An 18,442-nucleotide genomic window follows, 5' to 3' on the forward strand; every position below is an offset into this window, starting at 1 on the left:
AAAACGTCAAATGATTCTCTGCATTCTTGATCGAAATTGAAGGTTTTATCTTTCTGTAACAATTCACATAATGGTTGCGCCACCTTGGAAAAATTCTTAATGAACCTGCGGTAAAATCCTGCATGACCAAGAAAAGATGGATTTCCCTCACAGTAGTGAGGTATGGAAGTGAACGTATTATATTGGTTTTCTCCTTGTCTACTACAATTCCTTTTGAAGAAACTATATGGCCTAGAATTAAACCCTTGTCAACCATAAAATTACATTTTTCATAATTCAAAACATTTGCTAAGTTTAATAGACACTCATTAAATGAATTACCATAAACAGTGAAGTCATCCATGAAAACTTCAATACATTTCTCAATATAATAAAAAAAATACTAATCATACACCGTTGGAATATAACAGGTGCATTGCAAAGTCTGAAAGGTATTCGTCGATAAGCAAATGTGTCGAAGGGGCATATGTATGTCGTCTTTTCTTGATCTTCAGGTGCTACTAGAATTTGGACAAAACCTAAAAATCCATCAAGACAACAATAGTGAGTCTTACCGGCTAGTCTTTTTATCATTTGATCTATGAATGGAAGAGGAAAATGGTCATTTTGGGTTAATGAATTCAACTTCCTGTAATCGATGTAGACCCTCTATCCATTCTGAACTTGTGTTGGTACGAATTCTCCTTCAGAATTTTTTATCACAATAACTCCTATTTTTTAGGAACTACATTTATCGAACTTACCCATTTACTATATGAAATTGGATATATAATATTTGCATCAAGGAGTTTTTGTATCTCATTTTTTTACCACTTTCATCATTGGTGGATTTAGCTGGCGTTGACCTTCATGAGTTAGTTTTACATCTTCTTCAGTTTTAATTTTGTGCATACATATAGATGGACTTAATCATTTTATGTCGGCGATGGTCCATCCTATAGCCTCCTTGTGTGTGCGCAAAACCATTATTAAATCTTTTTCTTCTTCTTTGGATAATCATTTCGATATGATCACTGGAAAAATGTTATTTTCCCCAAGGAAAGTGTAATTCAAGTGATCCAACAACATTTTCAGTTCAACTTTAGGCGCCTGCAAAACAGAAGGCAGAACCTTAGGCTTAGAAAAAATCAATTTTAATTCAACACAATCAGAATATATATTTTTTTCAACTTCCTGATTTCCTCATTATGATCTTCTAACTTCCTACATAGATCAAAGGAAAAAATAGTCCTTAAAAACTCACCAGCCAATGGATCCATTATATCAACATAATTTATACTCTCCACTTTGTCAAGATATCTCATTGCCTTATACACATCAAACTTCACGATCTCAACATCAAACTCCATGATTAAAATCCCGCTTTTTACGTCAATCTTTGTGAGTGTGGTACTTAGGAAATGACGCCTCAATAAAATATCAGAAGATGTGATTGTGCAATCATTCTCCATATCAATTATACAAAAGTCAGCGGGAAATATTAAATCGTTTACCTCCACCAGCACATTTTCCAAGAGTCCTTCCAGATAGATCACATATATGTCGGCAAGTTGAATTGATATTTTTGTATCATTCAAAGGTTTGTTAGTAATCATAATGTAAACAGAGTATTGCGAACATACTTTGGTCTTTCAGTTTCTGTGGTAACTTTCGTTAGAAGACAGCTGAGACGTGTTCTCCCAAATTCACCTTCTCGACCCCAAAAAGCTTTCTCTTTATCATACAAATAACCTTTAGAAACTGGGCATATCTTGGAACCCTTCGGATAACCTCAAGGAGAGGTATATTGATTTACACCTTCCGAAACACGTCTAGTATTTCCTTTTCCTCGTCTTGTTTTCTCTTTTTACTAACCTTGATGGAAAAGGTGGTGGAACATCATATGGAGATGGTGTTGGATTTGTTTTTACTTCGTCAATCTTCTTCTGAGATCCTGAATCAACAGATTTCTTTCCTTTTTGGATTGCTTCATGTTTTGGAATAGGTGGTGCGACTATTATACCACTCTAAAGAGTGATGGCGCAGACATTCTCCCTTGGATTTACCTCGGTTTAAGATGGAAGTTTACCTTGTGATTCAAAATGTCTTACGATCTGAGCCAGTTGGCTCATTTTCTTGTTCATCTATTGTAAGTGGGCTTCTTTACGAATCTTGAACTTTTCCTAGGAAAGAGCTAATCTTTCAACAATTGATTATAAAGATGACTTCTGCAGCTGTTGGGGTGGTAGAGGTAGCCTTGGTTGATAAACTTGTTTTGGCCTTGAGTTTTGAGCGTAACTAAAATTTGGATGATCCCTCCATCATGGGTTGTAAGTGTTGTTGTAGGGATTATAAGCCCTCTGGGAAGGTCTTGGAAAGTTCCCTAATGCATTAACTTAAGCTTTTGTGTCATCTTGAATCAATAGATAGACGTCTGTTTGATGATTAGGTAGTGCACATATTCCACATAATCTGTTGGGTCCTATTTTTCCTGTAATAAGAGAGTTGACTAATTCGGTTAATTTATCTATTTTACTTTCTAAAGAAGATGAAATTATTTCATGAACCCTTCGAGGAGGTTCATTAGTTGGGCAGAACGACTGGGAATTTATGGCCATTGTGGAAATTAAATCCCTAGCCACAGCAGTAGTCATGTTCACCAAAGCTCATTCGTTGGTAGCATCGATCATCTTTATTTCCAGTGGAGTTAATCCTTCATAAAAATATTGAATGAGTGTTTGTTTGGTTAACCCATGTTATGGGCAACTAGCATATAATTTTTAAAATCTCTCCCAGTAGTCATAGAGTGACTCCCCTATCAAGTTACTTGATTCCAAGTATTCTTCTTTGTAACTCATTTGCTTTCGCCGCAGGGAAAAACCTGTCAAGAAAAAGGTGAGTCATTTGAGGCCATGTAGTAATAGAATTTGGCGATAGATAAAATAACCACTCTTTGTCCAAATCAGCTATGGGAAAAGGAAAAGTTTTAAGTTTGATTTGATCCTCAGTTACACCCTGTGGTCTCATGCTGGAGCAGACCATGTGAAATTTTGTGAGATGTTTATGTGGATTCTAATTTGGTAATCCGTGGAAGGTATGAATGAGATGAATAAGGCCAATTTTTTAACTAGTATGGAGTTTCGCCTTGAGAAAAATCAATGCACAAAGGCTCTTGTTTAGTACGAGATGCGGCTAGCTCTCTGATAGTAGGATCGACCATCGGATTTGGTTCGGTATTAACAACTTCACCTGAATTTGATTCTAAATTTGATTTTGGATCTGATTATTGTCTCATTATTTTCTCAAAGTGTCTATACGTGAAGTCTCTTAGCTCTGGCTTCGATTTTCGAGTCGTACTCCACTAATTCACCCGAGTTTGTCCCGATCATAAATCAAAAGCAAACAAAAATTAGTAACTTTGGCGAAATCCCCGACAACGGTGCCAATTTAACAACTGTTGTTTTGATGTCAAAATAAATTCCTTCTTCTCAATTAATAAATAAAGAAAATACGTACTAAAGAGAAGTAAGGGTCGATCCTCAGGGACTTAGATAATTCTAAATTTTTGTTTGAATTGCTTAAACTAAGCGATAAGTAATAAAAAGGGGGTTTTGGTAAAAAGATTAAACAATAAAAATTGATTTAAAGAAAAATAAAGAAAATAAAAATTGAAGGTTGAAAATGAATATGGTAAAACAGCCTCAAGCCTCGCTTTGAATCAATTTCCTTCGGATCATCGAAATAGATTTTCCCTTTGGGATTCACGTCGGTTACTTTGTCTACAAGAGCAATCCTCGTGACTCTATTTTGTATACCGAATACCCAAAGCAATCTTTGATTCTGGCTTCGAAAATTGATCTGATCAACATCAATTGTCGTAGATCAATAACTGTTTAAGTTCGTGAAGATCGACTCGGATTGTTGTTTCAATAACTACTAATTCCGATCTTAATTCCATCTTGGCAAGACAATCTAGCCAAGTGTGTTCCTAGGAAGTCGAATGTGCTTTCAATAAGTCGATCATTCCTCTCACACATTTAATTGCAACAACATCTTGACCAAAGTCAATCTTTGATTTTAAAAATTGTTTTGATTTTGAAAATAAGCGCAGAGATTAAGAGAGATATTCCGAAGTTATTCAAGTGCTTTTCAATTCTCACGTTGGAATTAAGTTATCACTTCAGCTCTCGGCTTATGAGAAAATTTGCTAAGCATGAAAACGTCATACTTAGCATGTTTAAAAATAAAATTTAAAATAAAAATGAAAACGAAAACGAAAACGAAAACGAAAACGAAAACTTGAAAAGAAAAGAAATAACTTTATAAAATTAGAAAGAAGAAGAAGAGTAAATTATGAGTTGTGAATTTAGACTTACCCCAAGAGGGTATTTATAACCTCTAAAACCCTAGAGATAAACATAGAAATTAAAATAAAAATAATCCTAAAGATAATTCTAAATGTTTTTTAAATTCAAACTTTAAAAATTTAAAAATAAGTCTCCTAATATATTTTGCCCGTCCACCTTCCAGAAGGCACTGACTAGATCTTCTAGAAAACTATTATTGATTGGACCTTCTATAAACTGTCACGTCAGACTGTGTCATGCTCATAGTCGTCCTCATGTCTCCAACTGTGACTAAATAATAAAAAAATACAGAATGCACCCGTTTTACTACTAATTCTGGAAAGTAAGACCCTACATGAAAATAAGCATAACACAACCAAATCAACAGCAATAAATCCATAAGATCGAAGAATTAACGAGCAAATATTATCGATTCAGAACACTCATCATAGAAACACCTAGCTGATGTTATATATTGTTCCCCTAGCTTACACTTCTTTGGTAAATTCTAATTGAGTATTCCCCATCAATCATCTTTGAAATTCATCAAATGTTAATGCTGAAGTAAAAAAATTCAACTGGACATCCTGATATCATGTAGCGTTATCCGTAGATGTTGTTCTTCCTGTTCTCTCCCTGTGTTGACATTTCATACTGACAATACTTCGCAGATATCTTACTGGAACAAATGACGAGTTTGCTTTGAATATTGCATACACAACATTTCTTCAGTTTGCGGAATTTGCAAATGCATTTAAGATTGCACTTTTCTTTGACGACCTGCAGGTTTTCTTCTGTTATGTTCCTATCTTCATTCCCCATGGCATATTTGAGAAACTCCCTTCTTAAGATATCAGTGTGTGTTTCATTTGTGAATTTTATTAGAATCGGCAATGTAGAAGTCTTGTTTTTTTAGGAGTCTTTTATGATAAGAAAAAAGAAGTCTTAGGAGTCTTTGAAATCTCTATTTCTAGATAGAATTTTATCTTTAGCAGAAAAAGTCCTATTAAAAGTCATCATGTGGGTTTATTTAAACTATTGTAATCTCATAAATTCAATAATCAGTTTCTCTTCCATTGCCTCTTTTATTCTTTCCCTCTCATTTGGTTTATTTCCTTAGATTATAACAAATTTAATTCTTCCTAACAAGTTGGAACGTGCTCTTGCAGCATGTGGAACAAGTGTTCACTTCTTGTGATGATCTGCTGAAGAAGAAACAATTTTGCTACATTCTTGCTCGACATGTAAGTATTAGGTTTTCTCTGGCTTTATTCTCTGTGTCTAAAAGCATTTGAACTATTTATAGCCAAGTACGTCACTTGGTTTAGATTTTCTTTTAATTATGGATGATCGAAGTTTTATTTTCTCATGGTCAAAATTGGGTACTTCGAATTTAAGTTGAAATTTCTTTAGAATTGTTAGCCCATGTATGCATGTGTATGAGTATGGGTTTTTATTTGTTTTTGGCAGGGTTTGATTTTCAGCTTGATGATGAGATGTGTAGGGTTGATGACGACAGAATACTTTTACAGGATATCATCAACAATTCTAAATTAAGTGAAAGTTATCTATCTCTTGCCCGTGATATGCAGGTTATGGAACCTAAATATCAAGAAGAAATCTATAAGGTTTCGACTTCAAGACTTGGTAAACATTTTGGGATAGTGGATGAAATCTGGCGCTGTATAATGCCCCTGCCCCCTTCTTTTTCTCCCTGTAGTCTTATTGATTCTTTTTCCTAATGGAGGAAGCGCTTACTTGCATGCTTAGTTATTACAGTGACATCTATTCACTTTACATTGTCATTGCCCGTGTTTACTATTTTTCACTTCATCAAATTGATGCATTACGTGAATGGTTTTGTTAGGCTGACTTTCTTGATGGTCACGCTTGTGCTGGTGCAAGTTTTGGTTCAGCTGGAAAAGTCTTGGCTGCTACATTCGTCAATGCATTTGTCAATGCAGGCTTGCACCAGGTATTGTTTGCAAACATAAAAATATGAAAGCATAGGAGCTTAGTTGTTTTATATCAGTTAATATTTTTCTCTTGCAGGACAAGTTAATGACAGTCCCAGCAGACTCTTCAAGTGGTGGTTCATCTGGAAATTGCAAAAACAAAGAACATGGGAAGAGCAGTGCTGAAGCAAGTTTGGTATGTTTATCGGATTGCAAAATTTGCCTCGGTAAATTTGATTAGCCAAAAAAAAAAATTGCCTCGGTATGGGCATGCATAAGGCCATAAGCCATTACTTGATTACTTGTTAGGAATTTAGTTAAATTTAAATTTCCATCACTTTCTCTATAACAGGGCATGATTCTATTGTGGGATGTCGACTTTGGGCTTGCTCATATTCACAAGTATATCCATAGCAATGATAACTTAGTGATTGCTGGAGCACTATTAGGAATTGGACTCGTCAACTGCAATGTTAATAATGATCTTGATCCAGTGAGTTCCTTATCCTCTTCATCTCTATGTTTGTTCACAAAGTATAACGTTTGCTATTATCTGTCTTTCTTTTCAGGCAAGGGGAATTCTGCGCGAATACATAGGTAATGAAGATTCTTCAATCCGAATTGGCGCAATTATGGGTTTGGGAATTGCATATTCAGGTGCCCAAAGCGAGCAGGTATACATTTCTCTCTCCTGTCTGCGAACCTGGTAGGTCATGGATCTGGCCATTATGCACTTTTATGAGAAATGCAGTTCGGGTGCTATTTTCTCATTGGATGAGATTCATCTAACAATTCTATCGATTTTTTGCTTTTTTTTTTTTGGGGGGGGGGGGGGAAGTGGGGAGCTGATGCGGATGTGACATTTGTTTCTAAAGAAAACTTACCACTGTTATTTATAGATACGTAGGCGACTGACTGCCATACTTAACGATGGAAAAACCCCCTTGATGTGATAGCATTTACTGCAATTTCATTGGGTTTGATCTATGTGGGTTCCAGCAATGCGGAGGTTGCAGATGCTATTGTAGATGCTTTAATTGCCAGAAGCGAGCCGGAATTGGAGGTCCCCTAACTCGACTTCTTTCCCTTAGTCGTGGTCTTATATTCCTTGGGAAGCAGGTAAATAAGTTGTTCTCGGTTCCTGATAGACCTTTTTCAGAAAGCAGTAGTCTGCTCCTGACTGTTCAGCAAATGCTACTCTAACAGGAGGAACGTTTGGAGGCTAAATCTGATTTCTTAGAAAGGTTTAATAAAAAGATAAGAAAGTACTGGGATGTAACACTGCTTTCTTGTGCCTATGCTGGAACACGGAATGTTCTGAGCCCTGTTTTGTTCAAAGAATATTGTATTACCGAGAGAATGAAATCCTCATTCCCCTATTGGGTTGGTTAGTATCTTATTTTTTGTAGATTTTTTTAGGTATATTACCGGGAATGTGATTACTCCTTCCCTTAAGTATTTTTAAATTATTGGCGTTTTGGACTAAAATGCCCTTAATTTTTGTTTTCAAAAATATCATTCTTCTGTCGTTGATAATAAAAATTCTACGAAAGTTAAATTAAAAATTTATCCTTAAACTATTTTAGATTTACAAAAAAAATCTATAATTAAAATTTTAAATGAAGTTCAGGGATTAAAATAAAATTTTACTCTTTCATTAAATCTATTTATATTTTTAATTTTGTAAAAAAAAATTATATAAATTTTATGAATTTAAATTTTTAAAAAATATATATATAAATTAATTATAGTAGAATTCAATTTATTAAAAAAATAAATATATAATAAGGACAATTTGGTCAAATATATATTTTAATAATATTTTATTCTTTTAACCAAATACGTTAATCTTACATTCCTGCTAAACCAATCATACACAAAATACAACATTTTCAATAATCCTATTATCTGGTAATCATTTATTCTCATTGGTAATCTTACATTTCGTGAATCAAACGCACCTTAAAAGTCATTTCTGAAATCCATTAAAATGCAGTTCAATACTAAAATTAGTCTACAAGTTTGGCTAAACTATTTTATATAAAGGTCCAGGAATTTCTCAATCATTGTTCTGATCATCTCAATAATGGTGAAACCCACCAGGGTCCTGCTGTGCTTGGAATTGCCATGGTAGCAATAGCTGAAGAGTTGGGCCTTGAGATGTCAATTCGTTTACTGGAGCGTCTTTTGCAGTACAGTGAACTGAATATCAGGCGTGCAGTTCCTTTTGCTCTTGGTCTTCTGTGTATATCAAACCCAAAGGTACCCTTGTTAAATTTTGCTGAACAACTTATTTCACTATTTGCTAACCCAGCTCCAAAATCCTAGATTTAAGTTCAATATGTTTAGAAAGCTGCAGAGAGATTATTTATCTTCTTTTCTTTTTTAAAAGACTCTATCTCTCACTATTTTTTACTGGTTGTGCATTTATTCTACAGGTTAATGTGATGGACATTTTAAGTAGGCTTAGTCATGATACAGATTTAGAAGTTGCAATGGTAAGACGGTAATAGTAGACTCTAAGTTATTGTTCTTCCCCTCAGCTTGCACTAATGTATGGATGCTACAGGCTGCTGTTATCTCCTTGGGTTTGATAGGCGCTGGAACCAACCATGTTCGCATAGTTTTCATGCTTGGCAATCTTTCAAGTTATTACTATGGAGTTGATTGCCTTTTATTCTGTGTACGTCATTTTGTGCTTGTCTTAATAGTTTCTTGTACGATTCTTGTGCTTTTGCTATAAAAGCCAAGTCTTCATTGTTTTCACAGGTACAAATTGCTCAAGGTTAGTACATTTGGGGAAGGGTTTATTGACACTAGATCCCTACCATTGTGATCGCCTATTACTATCACCGTAAGTAGTTGTTCTACATACACGAGCCTTCACTGAAATGATAAAATAAGATTCACAAAATGATATAGGTTCACAGTCAACTTGGGGGGAGTGGTTTTCTTTCCGTAAAATGCTAGTATGTGCTTCATTTTAGTTGACCTTGTAAAAACATGATTTTCTTTTGTTATCAAGCAGGACTGCTTTTGCTGCTTTGATTATAATGCTGCATGCATGTCTTGATATGAAAACTATCATATTGGGGAAATACCCTTTTGTTCTTTACTTCCTTCTTTTGGCGATGCGGGTTCGTTCCAGTATATTGGCTTATGCTACTGGCATATGCTACAGGGTTTCCAGACTTTTCTTTTCCTTTCTCCCTTTTCCACGTGTTTTATATCCCCTAAAAAGGAAGATGTAACATCCTCAATACCGGATTAATGACTAAATTGTAAAAATTTCAGAAGTTGGTGATTAAAGTAGAAAAGTTGAATAGTTCAATGATTTATTTGGAAATATTTCTTGAAAGTTTTTAGTAATTATTAAATGAAGTAAAGGGCAAATTGGTCATTTGACATGAAAGATATTTTTTCTCCTTTAATAGGAGAGAACACGTAGGGTGAGAGTAATCTGGAAAACTCTCTTCTTCTTCTCCCTTCTTCTTCCTCCTCCCCGTGAAAGCCAGGCAAAGGTAAGATTTCTTTGTTGTTGATTATTAGCTGAAATTTAAGTCGGGTTTTGATCATTAGATGATAACTAAGCTTAATGAAAGCTTAAGTTATCTTAAAATCAAAAGATAAAAGAGTTATGAAAGATTAAAGAGAATGAGTTTTTAAGTGAATTTATGGAAAAGAGTTGATAAGTTGAATTTGAAACTAAATTTGACTTGTTATCAACTTAATTAAGAGAAATGAAGTGATAGAATTGGATTAAGAGCATCTTGAAAATTTGGTATGATTATTGATTTCTACATGAAATATGGAATTTTGAGGTTAAGGATGTATTGAATGAGTAGAAATTAGTTTAAATATATGTACTTGAGTTAAGAATGGAAAAGGGAATGAAACATGAAGAATTTAAGCTGAAAATGATGAATTTCGGGTGAAAAAACATGTTTTGGGCAGAGTGTATCGGTACCCTATGTATGTGTACCGATACCCTCTTGAACGAAAAATTTCAGAATACAATAAGGGTACCGATATCTTAAGGAGTGTATCGATAACCCTAAAGGAAAAATGAATATGGGTCTATTAAATTTGTTTAAGTTATTAGCATCAAATTACAAGGTGTAGATATCTGATAATTACCTTAAAAATGTATGATTATGTAGATATCGAGTACAAGCAAGTTTTAAAACGACAGTAAAGTTCGAATGGGTCATCAGAGTAAGATTCAAGAGAGAACAAAATTGGTATTGGCAAGTAGCTAAGGTGAGTACATGATAATAAAGGTAAGTTATGCTATGGAATTAAGACTTTCGATAAGTCTATTTCCTATATTAGAATGCATGAATTTATGATTATAAGTATGTGAATGACATGATTTGTATGTAAGCTTGATTATATGAGTTGATAGGTTATGGTATGTGTTATGTGTTTTATGTGAGTATAAAAGATAAGTCATGTGATAAAATCTATGTGATATATGGAAATGAAAATATATGAGTATTAAGAGTTATAAGAGAATAAATATAAATTATATGATGGAGTTTCGTAATGTTTTAATCGTATTTATGTAAATGATAATTTATTGTGATGAAAGTTTAAATTTTATGAGTTTTATACATGTTTTGCCAAAATTACTGTAGTAGGGTATCGGTATACTGTAGCAGGGTATCGATACCCCTGTAGCATTTTGGAAAATTTTAGCATTCGATACTATTCACGATACTGTTTATTACTGTTTATAGTACTGTTTATTACTGTTAACGGTACTGTTCATTACTGTTTATAGTATTGTTTATTATTGTTCACGGTAATGTTCATACCGTATAGTACTATTCATAAAAACGTTTCTTTCCTTAAATTTGTTATAACGAACATCATTCAACAATAAAGTGTGTAATAATATGAGAATATGATGAAAGTGAATTCCTGAGAACAATAGGAACTTAAACATGTGTAAAGGTTATACAAATAATAGAAACATGGATGAGACAAGTACATAGTGGTATGATTAATTATGAGAATTAGTGCATTAGAGTTATATGATTTATGGAGAATTGAAGAAAACTAGAGAAGATTGAATTATAGAATGAACTAAGAATAATATAACACTTATGAAACTTGAATATAAAGTGATGATATGCACATATAATATAACATATATGTTTATAAATATGACATAGGTTATGTGTTTTATAATAAATATGAACATATGAGAACAACAGATAAAACAAGTGATTTTGTGATAGAAGCTATATGACCTTGAATGATGTAAATATGAATAATTTAAGTAATATGTAACTATGAGTATTGGAGTATGTATCTATGTGATGTGATATATGAGGTCATATGAAATATTATACGACTATGTGATTGTATGAAAAATAATATAGGTATATGTGAATTATATTAAAATGAACTACGTGACTAGATGAGATTATGAGAAGAAGAAAATGAACACATGAATTTATGACTTTGAGAAGTCATAATAATAAAATATAAGCTATGCAAAAGTGATCTACGTGATTATATGTATATGTGATCCAAGTTTTGTGACATAAGCTACGTGATATGTGAAAGTGAACTACGTGTTATGTGAAATGATAAGTATAAAGATAATGCTCATGTTATGTGTCATGAGATCTAGAGGTATAGTTGGCATGCCAAGAGTCGAGGGTCTACGCGGTCCTTCGGGACAATTCTACGTGGTCCTTCGGGACATATATGTATTCTTTGGAACATGTATGAGGTCTTTTGAGACACCTACTTGATCATTGGTATATGCATATGATTCTTAAGGAATTTCTATGTGGTCCTTATGGACAATCTTATATGGCACTATGGTGCATTTCTACGCGGCACTTTGGTGCAAATTCTACGTGGCACTTCGGTGCATTTATACGAGCTGTGGTGACAGTATTTGTGCACAACCTCAACGTACTCACATACCTTAAGTTCTCTACAATATACAAGGGCTAATCAAGCAATAATATAAATATATTATATGTGATATATGTATGTGTGACATGTTATGAGGAATGGATTACAAGGATTATATGATGCTATGCATGATAGAATATAAGTTGTTTTGTGTGTATTGTTTAATTAAGAATGACTAAAAGATATAAATGATAATGGAATGAGGTAAAGATGGAAAAGATGAGTTATGTATATGAATATATTGGATTATATGAAATGTTATATGGTTTTGCATGCATATGATAGTATTAATTGTATATGCATTGTTATAAGTAAGAGTTTAAATTATATGTTTTATATGGTTTTGCATTATATGACTTAGTGTGTGAGTGTTTCATACGTAGGTTTTGACAAGCTTAGGGAACGATAAAGAGCAAGACAGGTCAATTTCTCCTTACTGAAGGTCAGATCAGAAGAGAAACAAATAGTATGTATTTTATAATATAGATTGTAGTTGGCATGTAAATAAAGGTTTGAATCTGATATGCTCTAATCGGTTTTGTAAAATCATATGATTGTAATTTATGTAAATATAGTTGTGTGTTAATAAAAATTTTAAAATTATTCACTATTTTGTACAAGTAAATATTTTGAAATGTCAATGTGACACCTCGGATTCGTATTCGGGTCGAGTACGAGTTGGGGGTGTTACAGAAGATAAAAAATTCTTCTTGTGAAAAGACCATAATGACCTTCTAATAATCCAATTTTGCTATCAAGTCCTAAACAAAATTCCACAATAAATCCTTAAACTTTTCAAGTTATTCCAATTAAACCACTAAGTTTTGAATTCTTACAATTTGGTCACTGACCCGATATTTGAGATGTTACAGATGATCATTTATGGTTTCGTGTATTAAATACTGTACAGAGATCAGGTTCAACAGTTCAGTAATTAAGTATGAAGTGTTGGAGACTTTGGAGTTCACTTCTGATAGGAAAAGAATGTCAGTGGTTGTTAAAGATTGCCAGAAGGGAAAAATTTTACTTTTTTTGAAAGGTGCTGATGAAGCAATTCTTCCTTATGCTTGTGCTGATAATGTTTTTATTCAATGCTTATCTTGGTATTTTTTTAGTTCAATCTATTTGTTTGGTGATTGACTTTGTTGGCAGTGTGGCTGCATGTTTTTCTCTTGATAAGATTATTGACGCCTGTATGTCTGCGTGATTTAATTATTTTATGATTGTTACATCATGAACTTAATTTTATAGAAAATTCTGGGAATGTATCAACTTTAACCCATGTTTAGAGTTTGCCACCCTCTTTTTACTATTTCTTAAAGTTCTTTAATATCTTTGATGGGATCTCGTTCTAATCAGATAAAAATATTACAAAATTTTAGCAGCTAGAACTGAAAAGGTTTGCTATGGTGGCTTTTGTTGTTTCTGTCTTTTTCACAGGCTCTCTTTATGATGGATCTTGATGTTGTTGTGACATTACTTTGTACACTTATGGTAAAATCATTACTTTTTCAGGGCAACAAACAAGAACATTAATTGAAGCGGTACAACAATATGCTTGTCGTAACCGGTTTTCGCCCGGGCACAAATTTTTACTTGGCGGGAAAAGTGATGTTAATAAATTAATGATTTTGATTTTTTTTTAAAATATTTTGAGAGCCGCCATCGGCCTTTTGGGTCAGGTAGGTCGAAAACCTAAAAATCATCTTTTAAAAGAGCTTTTAAGAAAACATCGATTAAAAGATAAATTGATCTGCGTTTTAAGCAAAAATTCATTCTTTTTAATAATAAAAGGGATTCGTGGTCGGTTACGTTTAGGGAAGGATTAGCAACCCTACAACGCCCAAAAATGGTACTTTTTAATTATAAATTGTCTCTATTATTAAAAATTCAAAATATATTAAATTTATAATCCTATTTAATTCAAATATTTTTAAGAAAATAAATCAAACATAAATAAGATATTTACTTATTTAGAAATATTAGAAAATGACTTCTAGGTGCCTTAAGACAGCTCTTTTCTTCGATATTAATAAATATTATAATAATAAAATTAAATTATAATTTTTTATCATAATATTTAATTTTAAAATACAAGAATAGGACATTCAGTTGTATTAAGACTGTCATTTTCTTTGATATTGAAAAATAAATAAATATTAAAATATGATAAAAACATAATTTATGTAAAATCAAATTAATATTTAAAATAAATTATTATTTATTATATATATTTATATGACTATATAATAATAAAAAATATTTAAATATAAACAAGTAAAATTAAAACATAAATAAACAATAATAAAAATAAAATTAGAACTATATATTTAAAAGCAGTAAAACTTTATAATAAATGAAAATATTTAAAATTAGTGACTAAATTATAATCTAATAAAATTAAATACCTAATTCGTAATTAATTATTTAAAATTATAGGGATTAAACATGCTATTATCCTTATTTATTAATTTGGTGACTAAAATAAAATTATATAAAATTCATATATCAAATTAAAATAAATTGAAATATGTTGTTCGGGGTTTAAAATATCAATTATTAAAATTAAAGGACTAAATATGATATTTATCCTAAATATATTATTTTAATATAAAGGACTAAAATAAATAAAATTAAAGTTAAAGAACCGAATTAAAAGGATTATAAATTGATTTAGTGACTAAAATGTAAGGATTATAAATTAGGATGGCTGCGGAAAGGGTTTAACTTTTAGTTAATTACAGACAGACCCCTCCCCAAAACGACGTCGTTTGGGGAGGGCTATTTAAGTCCTATAATCGGCTGGCCCGAAGGGCCAGCTCTCATTTCTCCTCTTCACTCTCTCTCTTCTTTGAGAGAGTTTTAAAAACTCTCTCGCTTCTCTCTAAAACAGAGAGAAGCAACGGCCGGCAGCCGTTTGCCAACGTTAACCCCGCTGCCGGCCACCGCATCCGGTGGCCGAAAAAAAAAATTTACACCTAAATATAGATCGGACCATCCTATTGATGGTTCCGATGACCGTTTCCCTTAAAACATTCCCGATCGGAGCAAATCTTCGAAAATACCTTCGGTTTTCGAAGGTTTCCGATGACGTGTGAAGGCTCATGTGATGTTGCAGCTTCCTCAGTAAGTATCTCTCCGTCTTCTCTTTGCTTATTGTGGTGTTTGTGGTTGTTGGTTTGCTCGCTTTTTCCTTGTTTTTTTTTTCTTTTTCTCTCTCTGTTGGTTGCCGTGGTTGCCTTCTTTTTTTTTCTTTGCAGGTTGTCAATGGCTTTATAGCCATCACCGGTGTGGCTATCGGACCGGGTAAAAGAGTGGAGTCTGGTGAGTCACCGGACTTCCAGTGGTGACTCACCATTGGGGCGACATGTGTGCGGCTGGAGTGGCTCTTCTGGAAGCTTTCGACGAGACGTGGTAGCGGTGGAGATGGTGGGAGTAGCTGCGGCGGCCGCGTGGCCCTAGGGTATCATCACCCTAGGGTTTGTGCTGAATGAGTGTGGGCCGTTGGATCTCTCAGATCCAACGGCTGAGATTGAGGCGGCTGGCGCACGGAGCTAGGGTTAGAAAACCCTAGCTGAAACCCTAAATGTTTTAGGGTTTCCATCTAGTTTGGGCCAACTGGTTGTTTGTAACTGGGCCGGTCCAGTTTTCATTGGGCATGTAATTATTTTTTAATAATAATAATAATAATAATATATAATAATAATAATTATTATTATAATAATAATAATAAATAAATAAAATGGGTAAAAAATTAGTATCTTCAGCTGCCCCTCTTTGCTCATTCTTGTGTTAATAAGAATAGGGCAAAGACGAAAAGATAATAAATTTTTTTTATCCATTTGACTTCACTTGATTATAATGGTAATGTTGAATAATTTCTTCTTTGGGATTAGTTCTTCTAATTATAAACTTTTCCACTAGGGATGACAATTTATCTCCTTCTGTGATGTAATCTGGAAATGTTGATGTTGATCTATCTCTTTCTGTGATAGAATCATGCAAAAGATTGAACAAGTTCTTCTCATTATGAACTTCTTCTTCCTTCTTCAAATGAGTTCTTCTCATTATGAACTCGACCTGGTACTGATGTTCCACCGAGTGATGAATTTAAGCAAAAAGTTGAACAAGTTCTTCTCATTATGAACTTCTTCTTCCTTCTTCAAATGAGTTCTTCTCATTATGAACTCGACCTGGTAATGCTGATCCATTGAATGATGAATTCAAGCAAAAAGTTGAACAAGTTCTTCTCATTATGAACTTCTTCTTCCTTCTTCAAATGAGTTATTCTCTTTATGAACTCTAACTGGCACTGCTGTTCCATCGAGTGATGAATTTAAGCAAAAAGTTGAACAAGTTCTTCTCATTATGAACTTCTTCTTCCTTCTTCAGATGAGTTCTTCTCATTATGAACTCGAACTGGAAATGTTGATCCATTGAATGATGGATTTTAATCTTTGCTAAAATCTTTGAAATTCCTGTTAAAATTCAACATGGATAAAATGAATGAAAATGCACCTATTTTTGCAAATGCCTAAATATGATGCATGAATGTTAAGTTTATTTGATTTCAAATTAGTGAACTGAGTATTTCTTCAGTTGTGTAGAAATCCAATAAATCTTTCTTCTTCAAATCGGAGAATCTATCATCTTTGACAAATGTAGATGTAGATATAATGTCACAAAATCTCTTGAGAACAAAACTCAATGGCATAGGCTCTTGAAAAGTTTGCACTCATGTAACATGTTGATTCTGATAACTACTCATCTAATTATGAAGTGATCTATCAAGATGATTTCACAGATATCGATAGTTTTTTTTTATACCGAGAAAATCCTGAATTCTGATTCTGATGAGGAGAGTAAACTGTTATACTTGACGAAAATGGGATACTCAAATGCTATGTCTTCAATAGTCATAGAGATATAATCCTGATTCATCAATTGCAGAGTTGACAGATTTTATATGTGCTGCTCAAATGGCTAAGGCTGCTGACACACTTCTTCCGGTAAAAGATAGGAAGCCATTATACAATGATCCCAATTACAAGAAAAAGCGAAACTTGGGCTATGATTTTCTTAAAAAAGAAGCAGAGGAAGCTTGAAAAGAAGCTTCTTACTGAAGACGATCATGCAATTCATCTTGCAATTCTAATGATTGGTTCTGGGGTTCCTACCGAACCAGATCAGATAACTCAAAGAACACTTCCAGAAGATGCTATTGGGTCTCCTTATTTCTACTATGAGCAAATTCATCTTTCAAATCTAATGATTGGTTTTGGGGTTCATACCAAACCAGATCAGATAACTCAAAGAACACTTCCAGAAGATGCTATTGGGTCTCCTTATTTCTACCATGATAACGTGGCATTTGCTCCAGTTGATGTTTGGACTGGAGTATCACAGTACTTATTCGATATAGAGCCAGAATTTGTAGATTTGAAGCATTTTCATGCTGCTACACTGAAAAGGGGCTATATTCATAATCTGCCAATTGAGAACAAATTTCTTCTTGTTCCGCTTCCAAATAACTCTATGATGGTAATAATTTGTTTGCTTTTTAACAATGATTGCAGACGTTGATAAGATTTGCTTTGTATTCCATGCCTTTAAAAGTATTAACATAAAGTGATATTCAGAAATCTTTAACTTATTTCAAAATTATGTTAATCTATTTACAAAATAAAAGAATAAGTTGAATTTTCGAAAATAAATTGAATTTAGAGAAAATAAACTTAGAATTTATTAATAAATATATAGAATTGTATTCAAAGTTATGGCAAGCATAGGAATGATAAAAATTCAAATGACTCAACAAATTATTAGCATAAGTATTTCTAAATTAATCAAATTGACATAATTTAGAGTACTGATGTAAGCTTTTGTCTGAAAGATCTCAAACGTTGTCAGAATGCTTGTAGATGTGAAGTTCCTCCCAAACTATCAAAATCTTAAGAAGGTTCAATTGCCAGATGCCTAATATCAACATGCATTTGAGCCACCCTTTCAGGTTTTCAACTCAAATCCTTCCTTTGGTTACAAGATGCCCTTTGTGGGTTTTCATCTTGACCCTCCTTTTTTTTTCTTTTTTTTCTTTTTTTTTCATTTTTTTCATTTTCATTTTTTTTTCATTTTTTCTTCAAGCATAATATTTCTTGACAGAATCCGAGTTTATTGGATTTCTCAGAATTTTTCCATCCATTTCTGCCAAGATCAACGCTCCTCCGG

At 33.1% G+C, this 18,442-nt stretch overlaps 1 protein-coding gene and 1 long non-coding RNA gene across 6 annotated transcripts in view; one reads left to right on the forward strand and one right to left on the reverse strand.

Annotated features, from left to right (window-relative positions):
- LOC120117282 overlaps nt 1–13,558 on the reverse strand; it is a 24,927-nt gene extending 11,369 nt beyond the window's left edge. The window contains exons 1-2 of the long non-coding RNA XR_005515610.1: nt 13,445–13,558; nt 4,972–4,979 (exon numbers count right to left, since the gene is read on the reverse strand). This is a non-coding gene — a long non-coding RNA (uncharacterized LOC120117282). The remainder of the gene's footprint in view (nt 1–4,971; nt 4,980–13,444) is intronic.
- Nucleotides 5,007–9,423, forward strand: LOC120117252 (26S proteasome non-ATPase regulatory subunit 2 homolog B-like). 5 transcript variants are annotated; one of them, XR_005515608.1, is made up of 8 exons: nt 5,020–5,111; nt 5,495–5,569; nt 6,633–6,946; nt 8,441–8,542; nt 8,719–8,778; nt 8,850–8,963; nt 9,050–9,134; nt 9,309–9,423. XR_005515608.1 is itself a non-coding variant. In XM_039137562.1 (7 exons), exons 3-7 carry the CDS (start codon nt 6,881–6,883, stop codon nt 9,068–9,070), a joined length of 363 nt encoding a protein of 120 aa, XP_038993493.1. In that variant the 5' UTR covers nt 5,019–5,111; nt 5,495–5,569; nt 6,633–6,880; the 3' UTR covers nt 9,071–9,423. The 5 variants fall into 5 exon arrangements, 3 of the variants coding, with proteins under 3 accessions (XP_038993473.1, XP_038993493.1, XP_038993486.1); XM_039137562.1 differs by having other exon boundaries at nt 5,019–5,111; nt 9,050–9,423; XM_039137542.1 differs by having other exon boundaries at nt 5,007–5,111; nt 8,850–9,423.
- Nucleotides 13,559–18,442: the final 4,884 nt, after the last annotated feature.

Source organism: Hibiscus syriacus, unplaced genomic scaffold, assembly GCF_006381635.1.
Source record: "Hibiscus syriacus cultivar Baekdansim isolate YM2019G1 unplaced genomic scaffold, ASM638163v2 tig00000916_pilon, whole genome shotgun sequence".
Classification (NCBI taxonomy): Eukaryota; Viridiplantae; Streptophyta; class Magnoliopsida; order Malvales; family Malvaceae; genus Hibiscus; species Hibiscus syriacus.

What these genes read in the sequence shown, in the direction of transcription:
- LOC120117252 (XM_039137542.1), top strand. Translation starts at nt 6,881, where the DNA reads ATGAAGATTCTTCAATCCGAATTGGCGCAATTATGGGTTTGGGAATTG. An exon ending in TGCATATTCAGGTGCCCAAA is followed by an intron (nt 6,947 to 8,440) that starts GCGAGCAGGTAT and finishes TTGGGCCTTGAG; the next exon opens with ATGTCAATTCGTTTACTGGA. An exon ending in CAGATTTAGAAGTTGCAATG is followed by an intron (nt 8,779 to 8,849) that starts GTAAGACGGTAA and finishes TGGATGCTACAG; the next exon opens with GCTGCTGTTATCTCCTTGGG.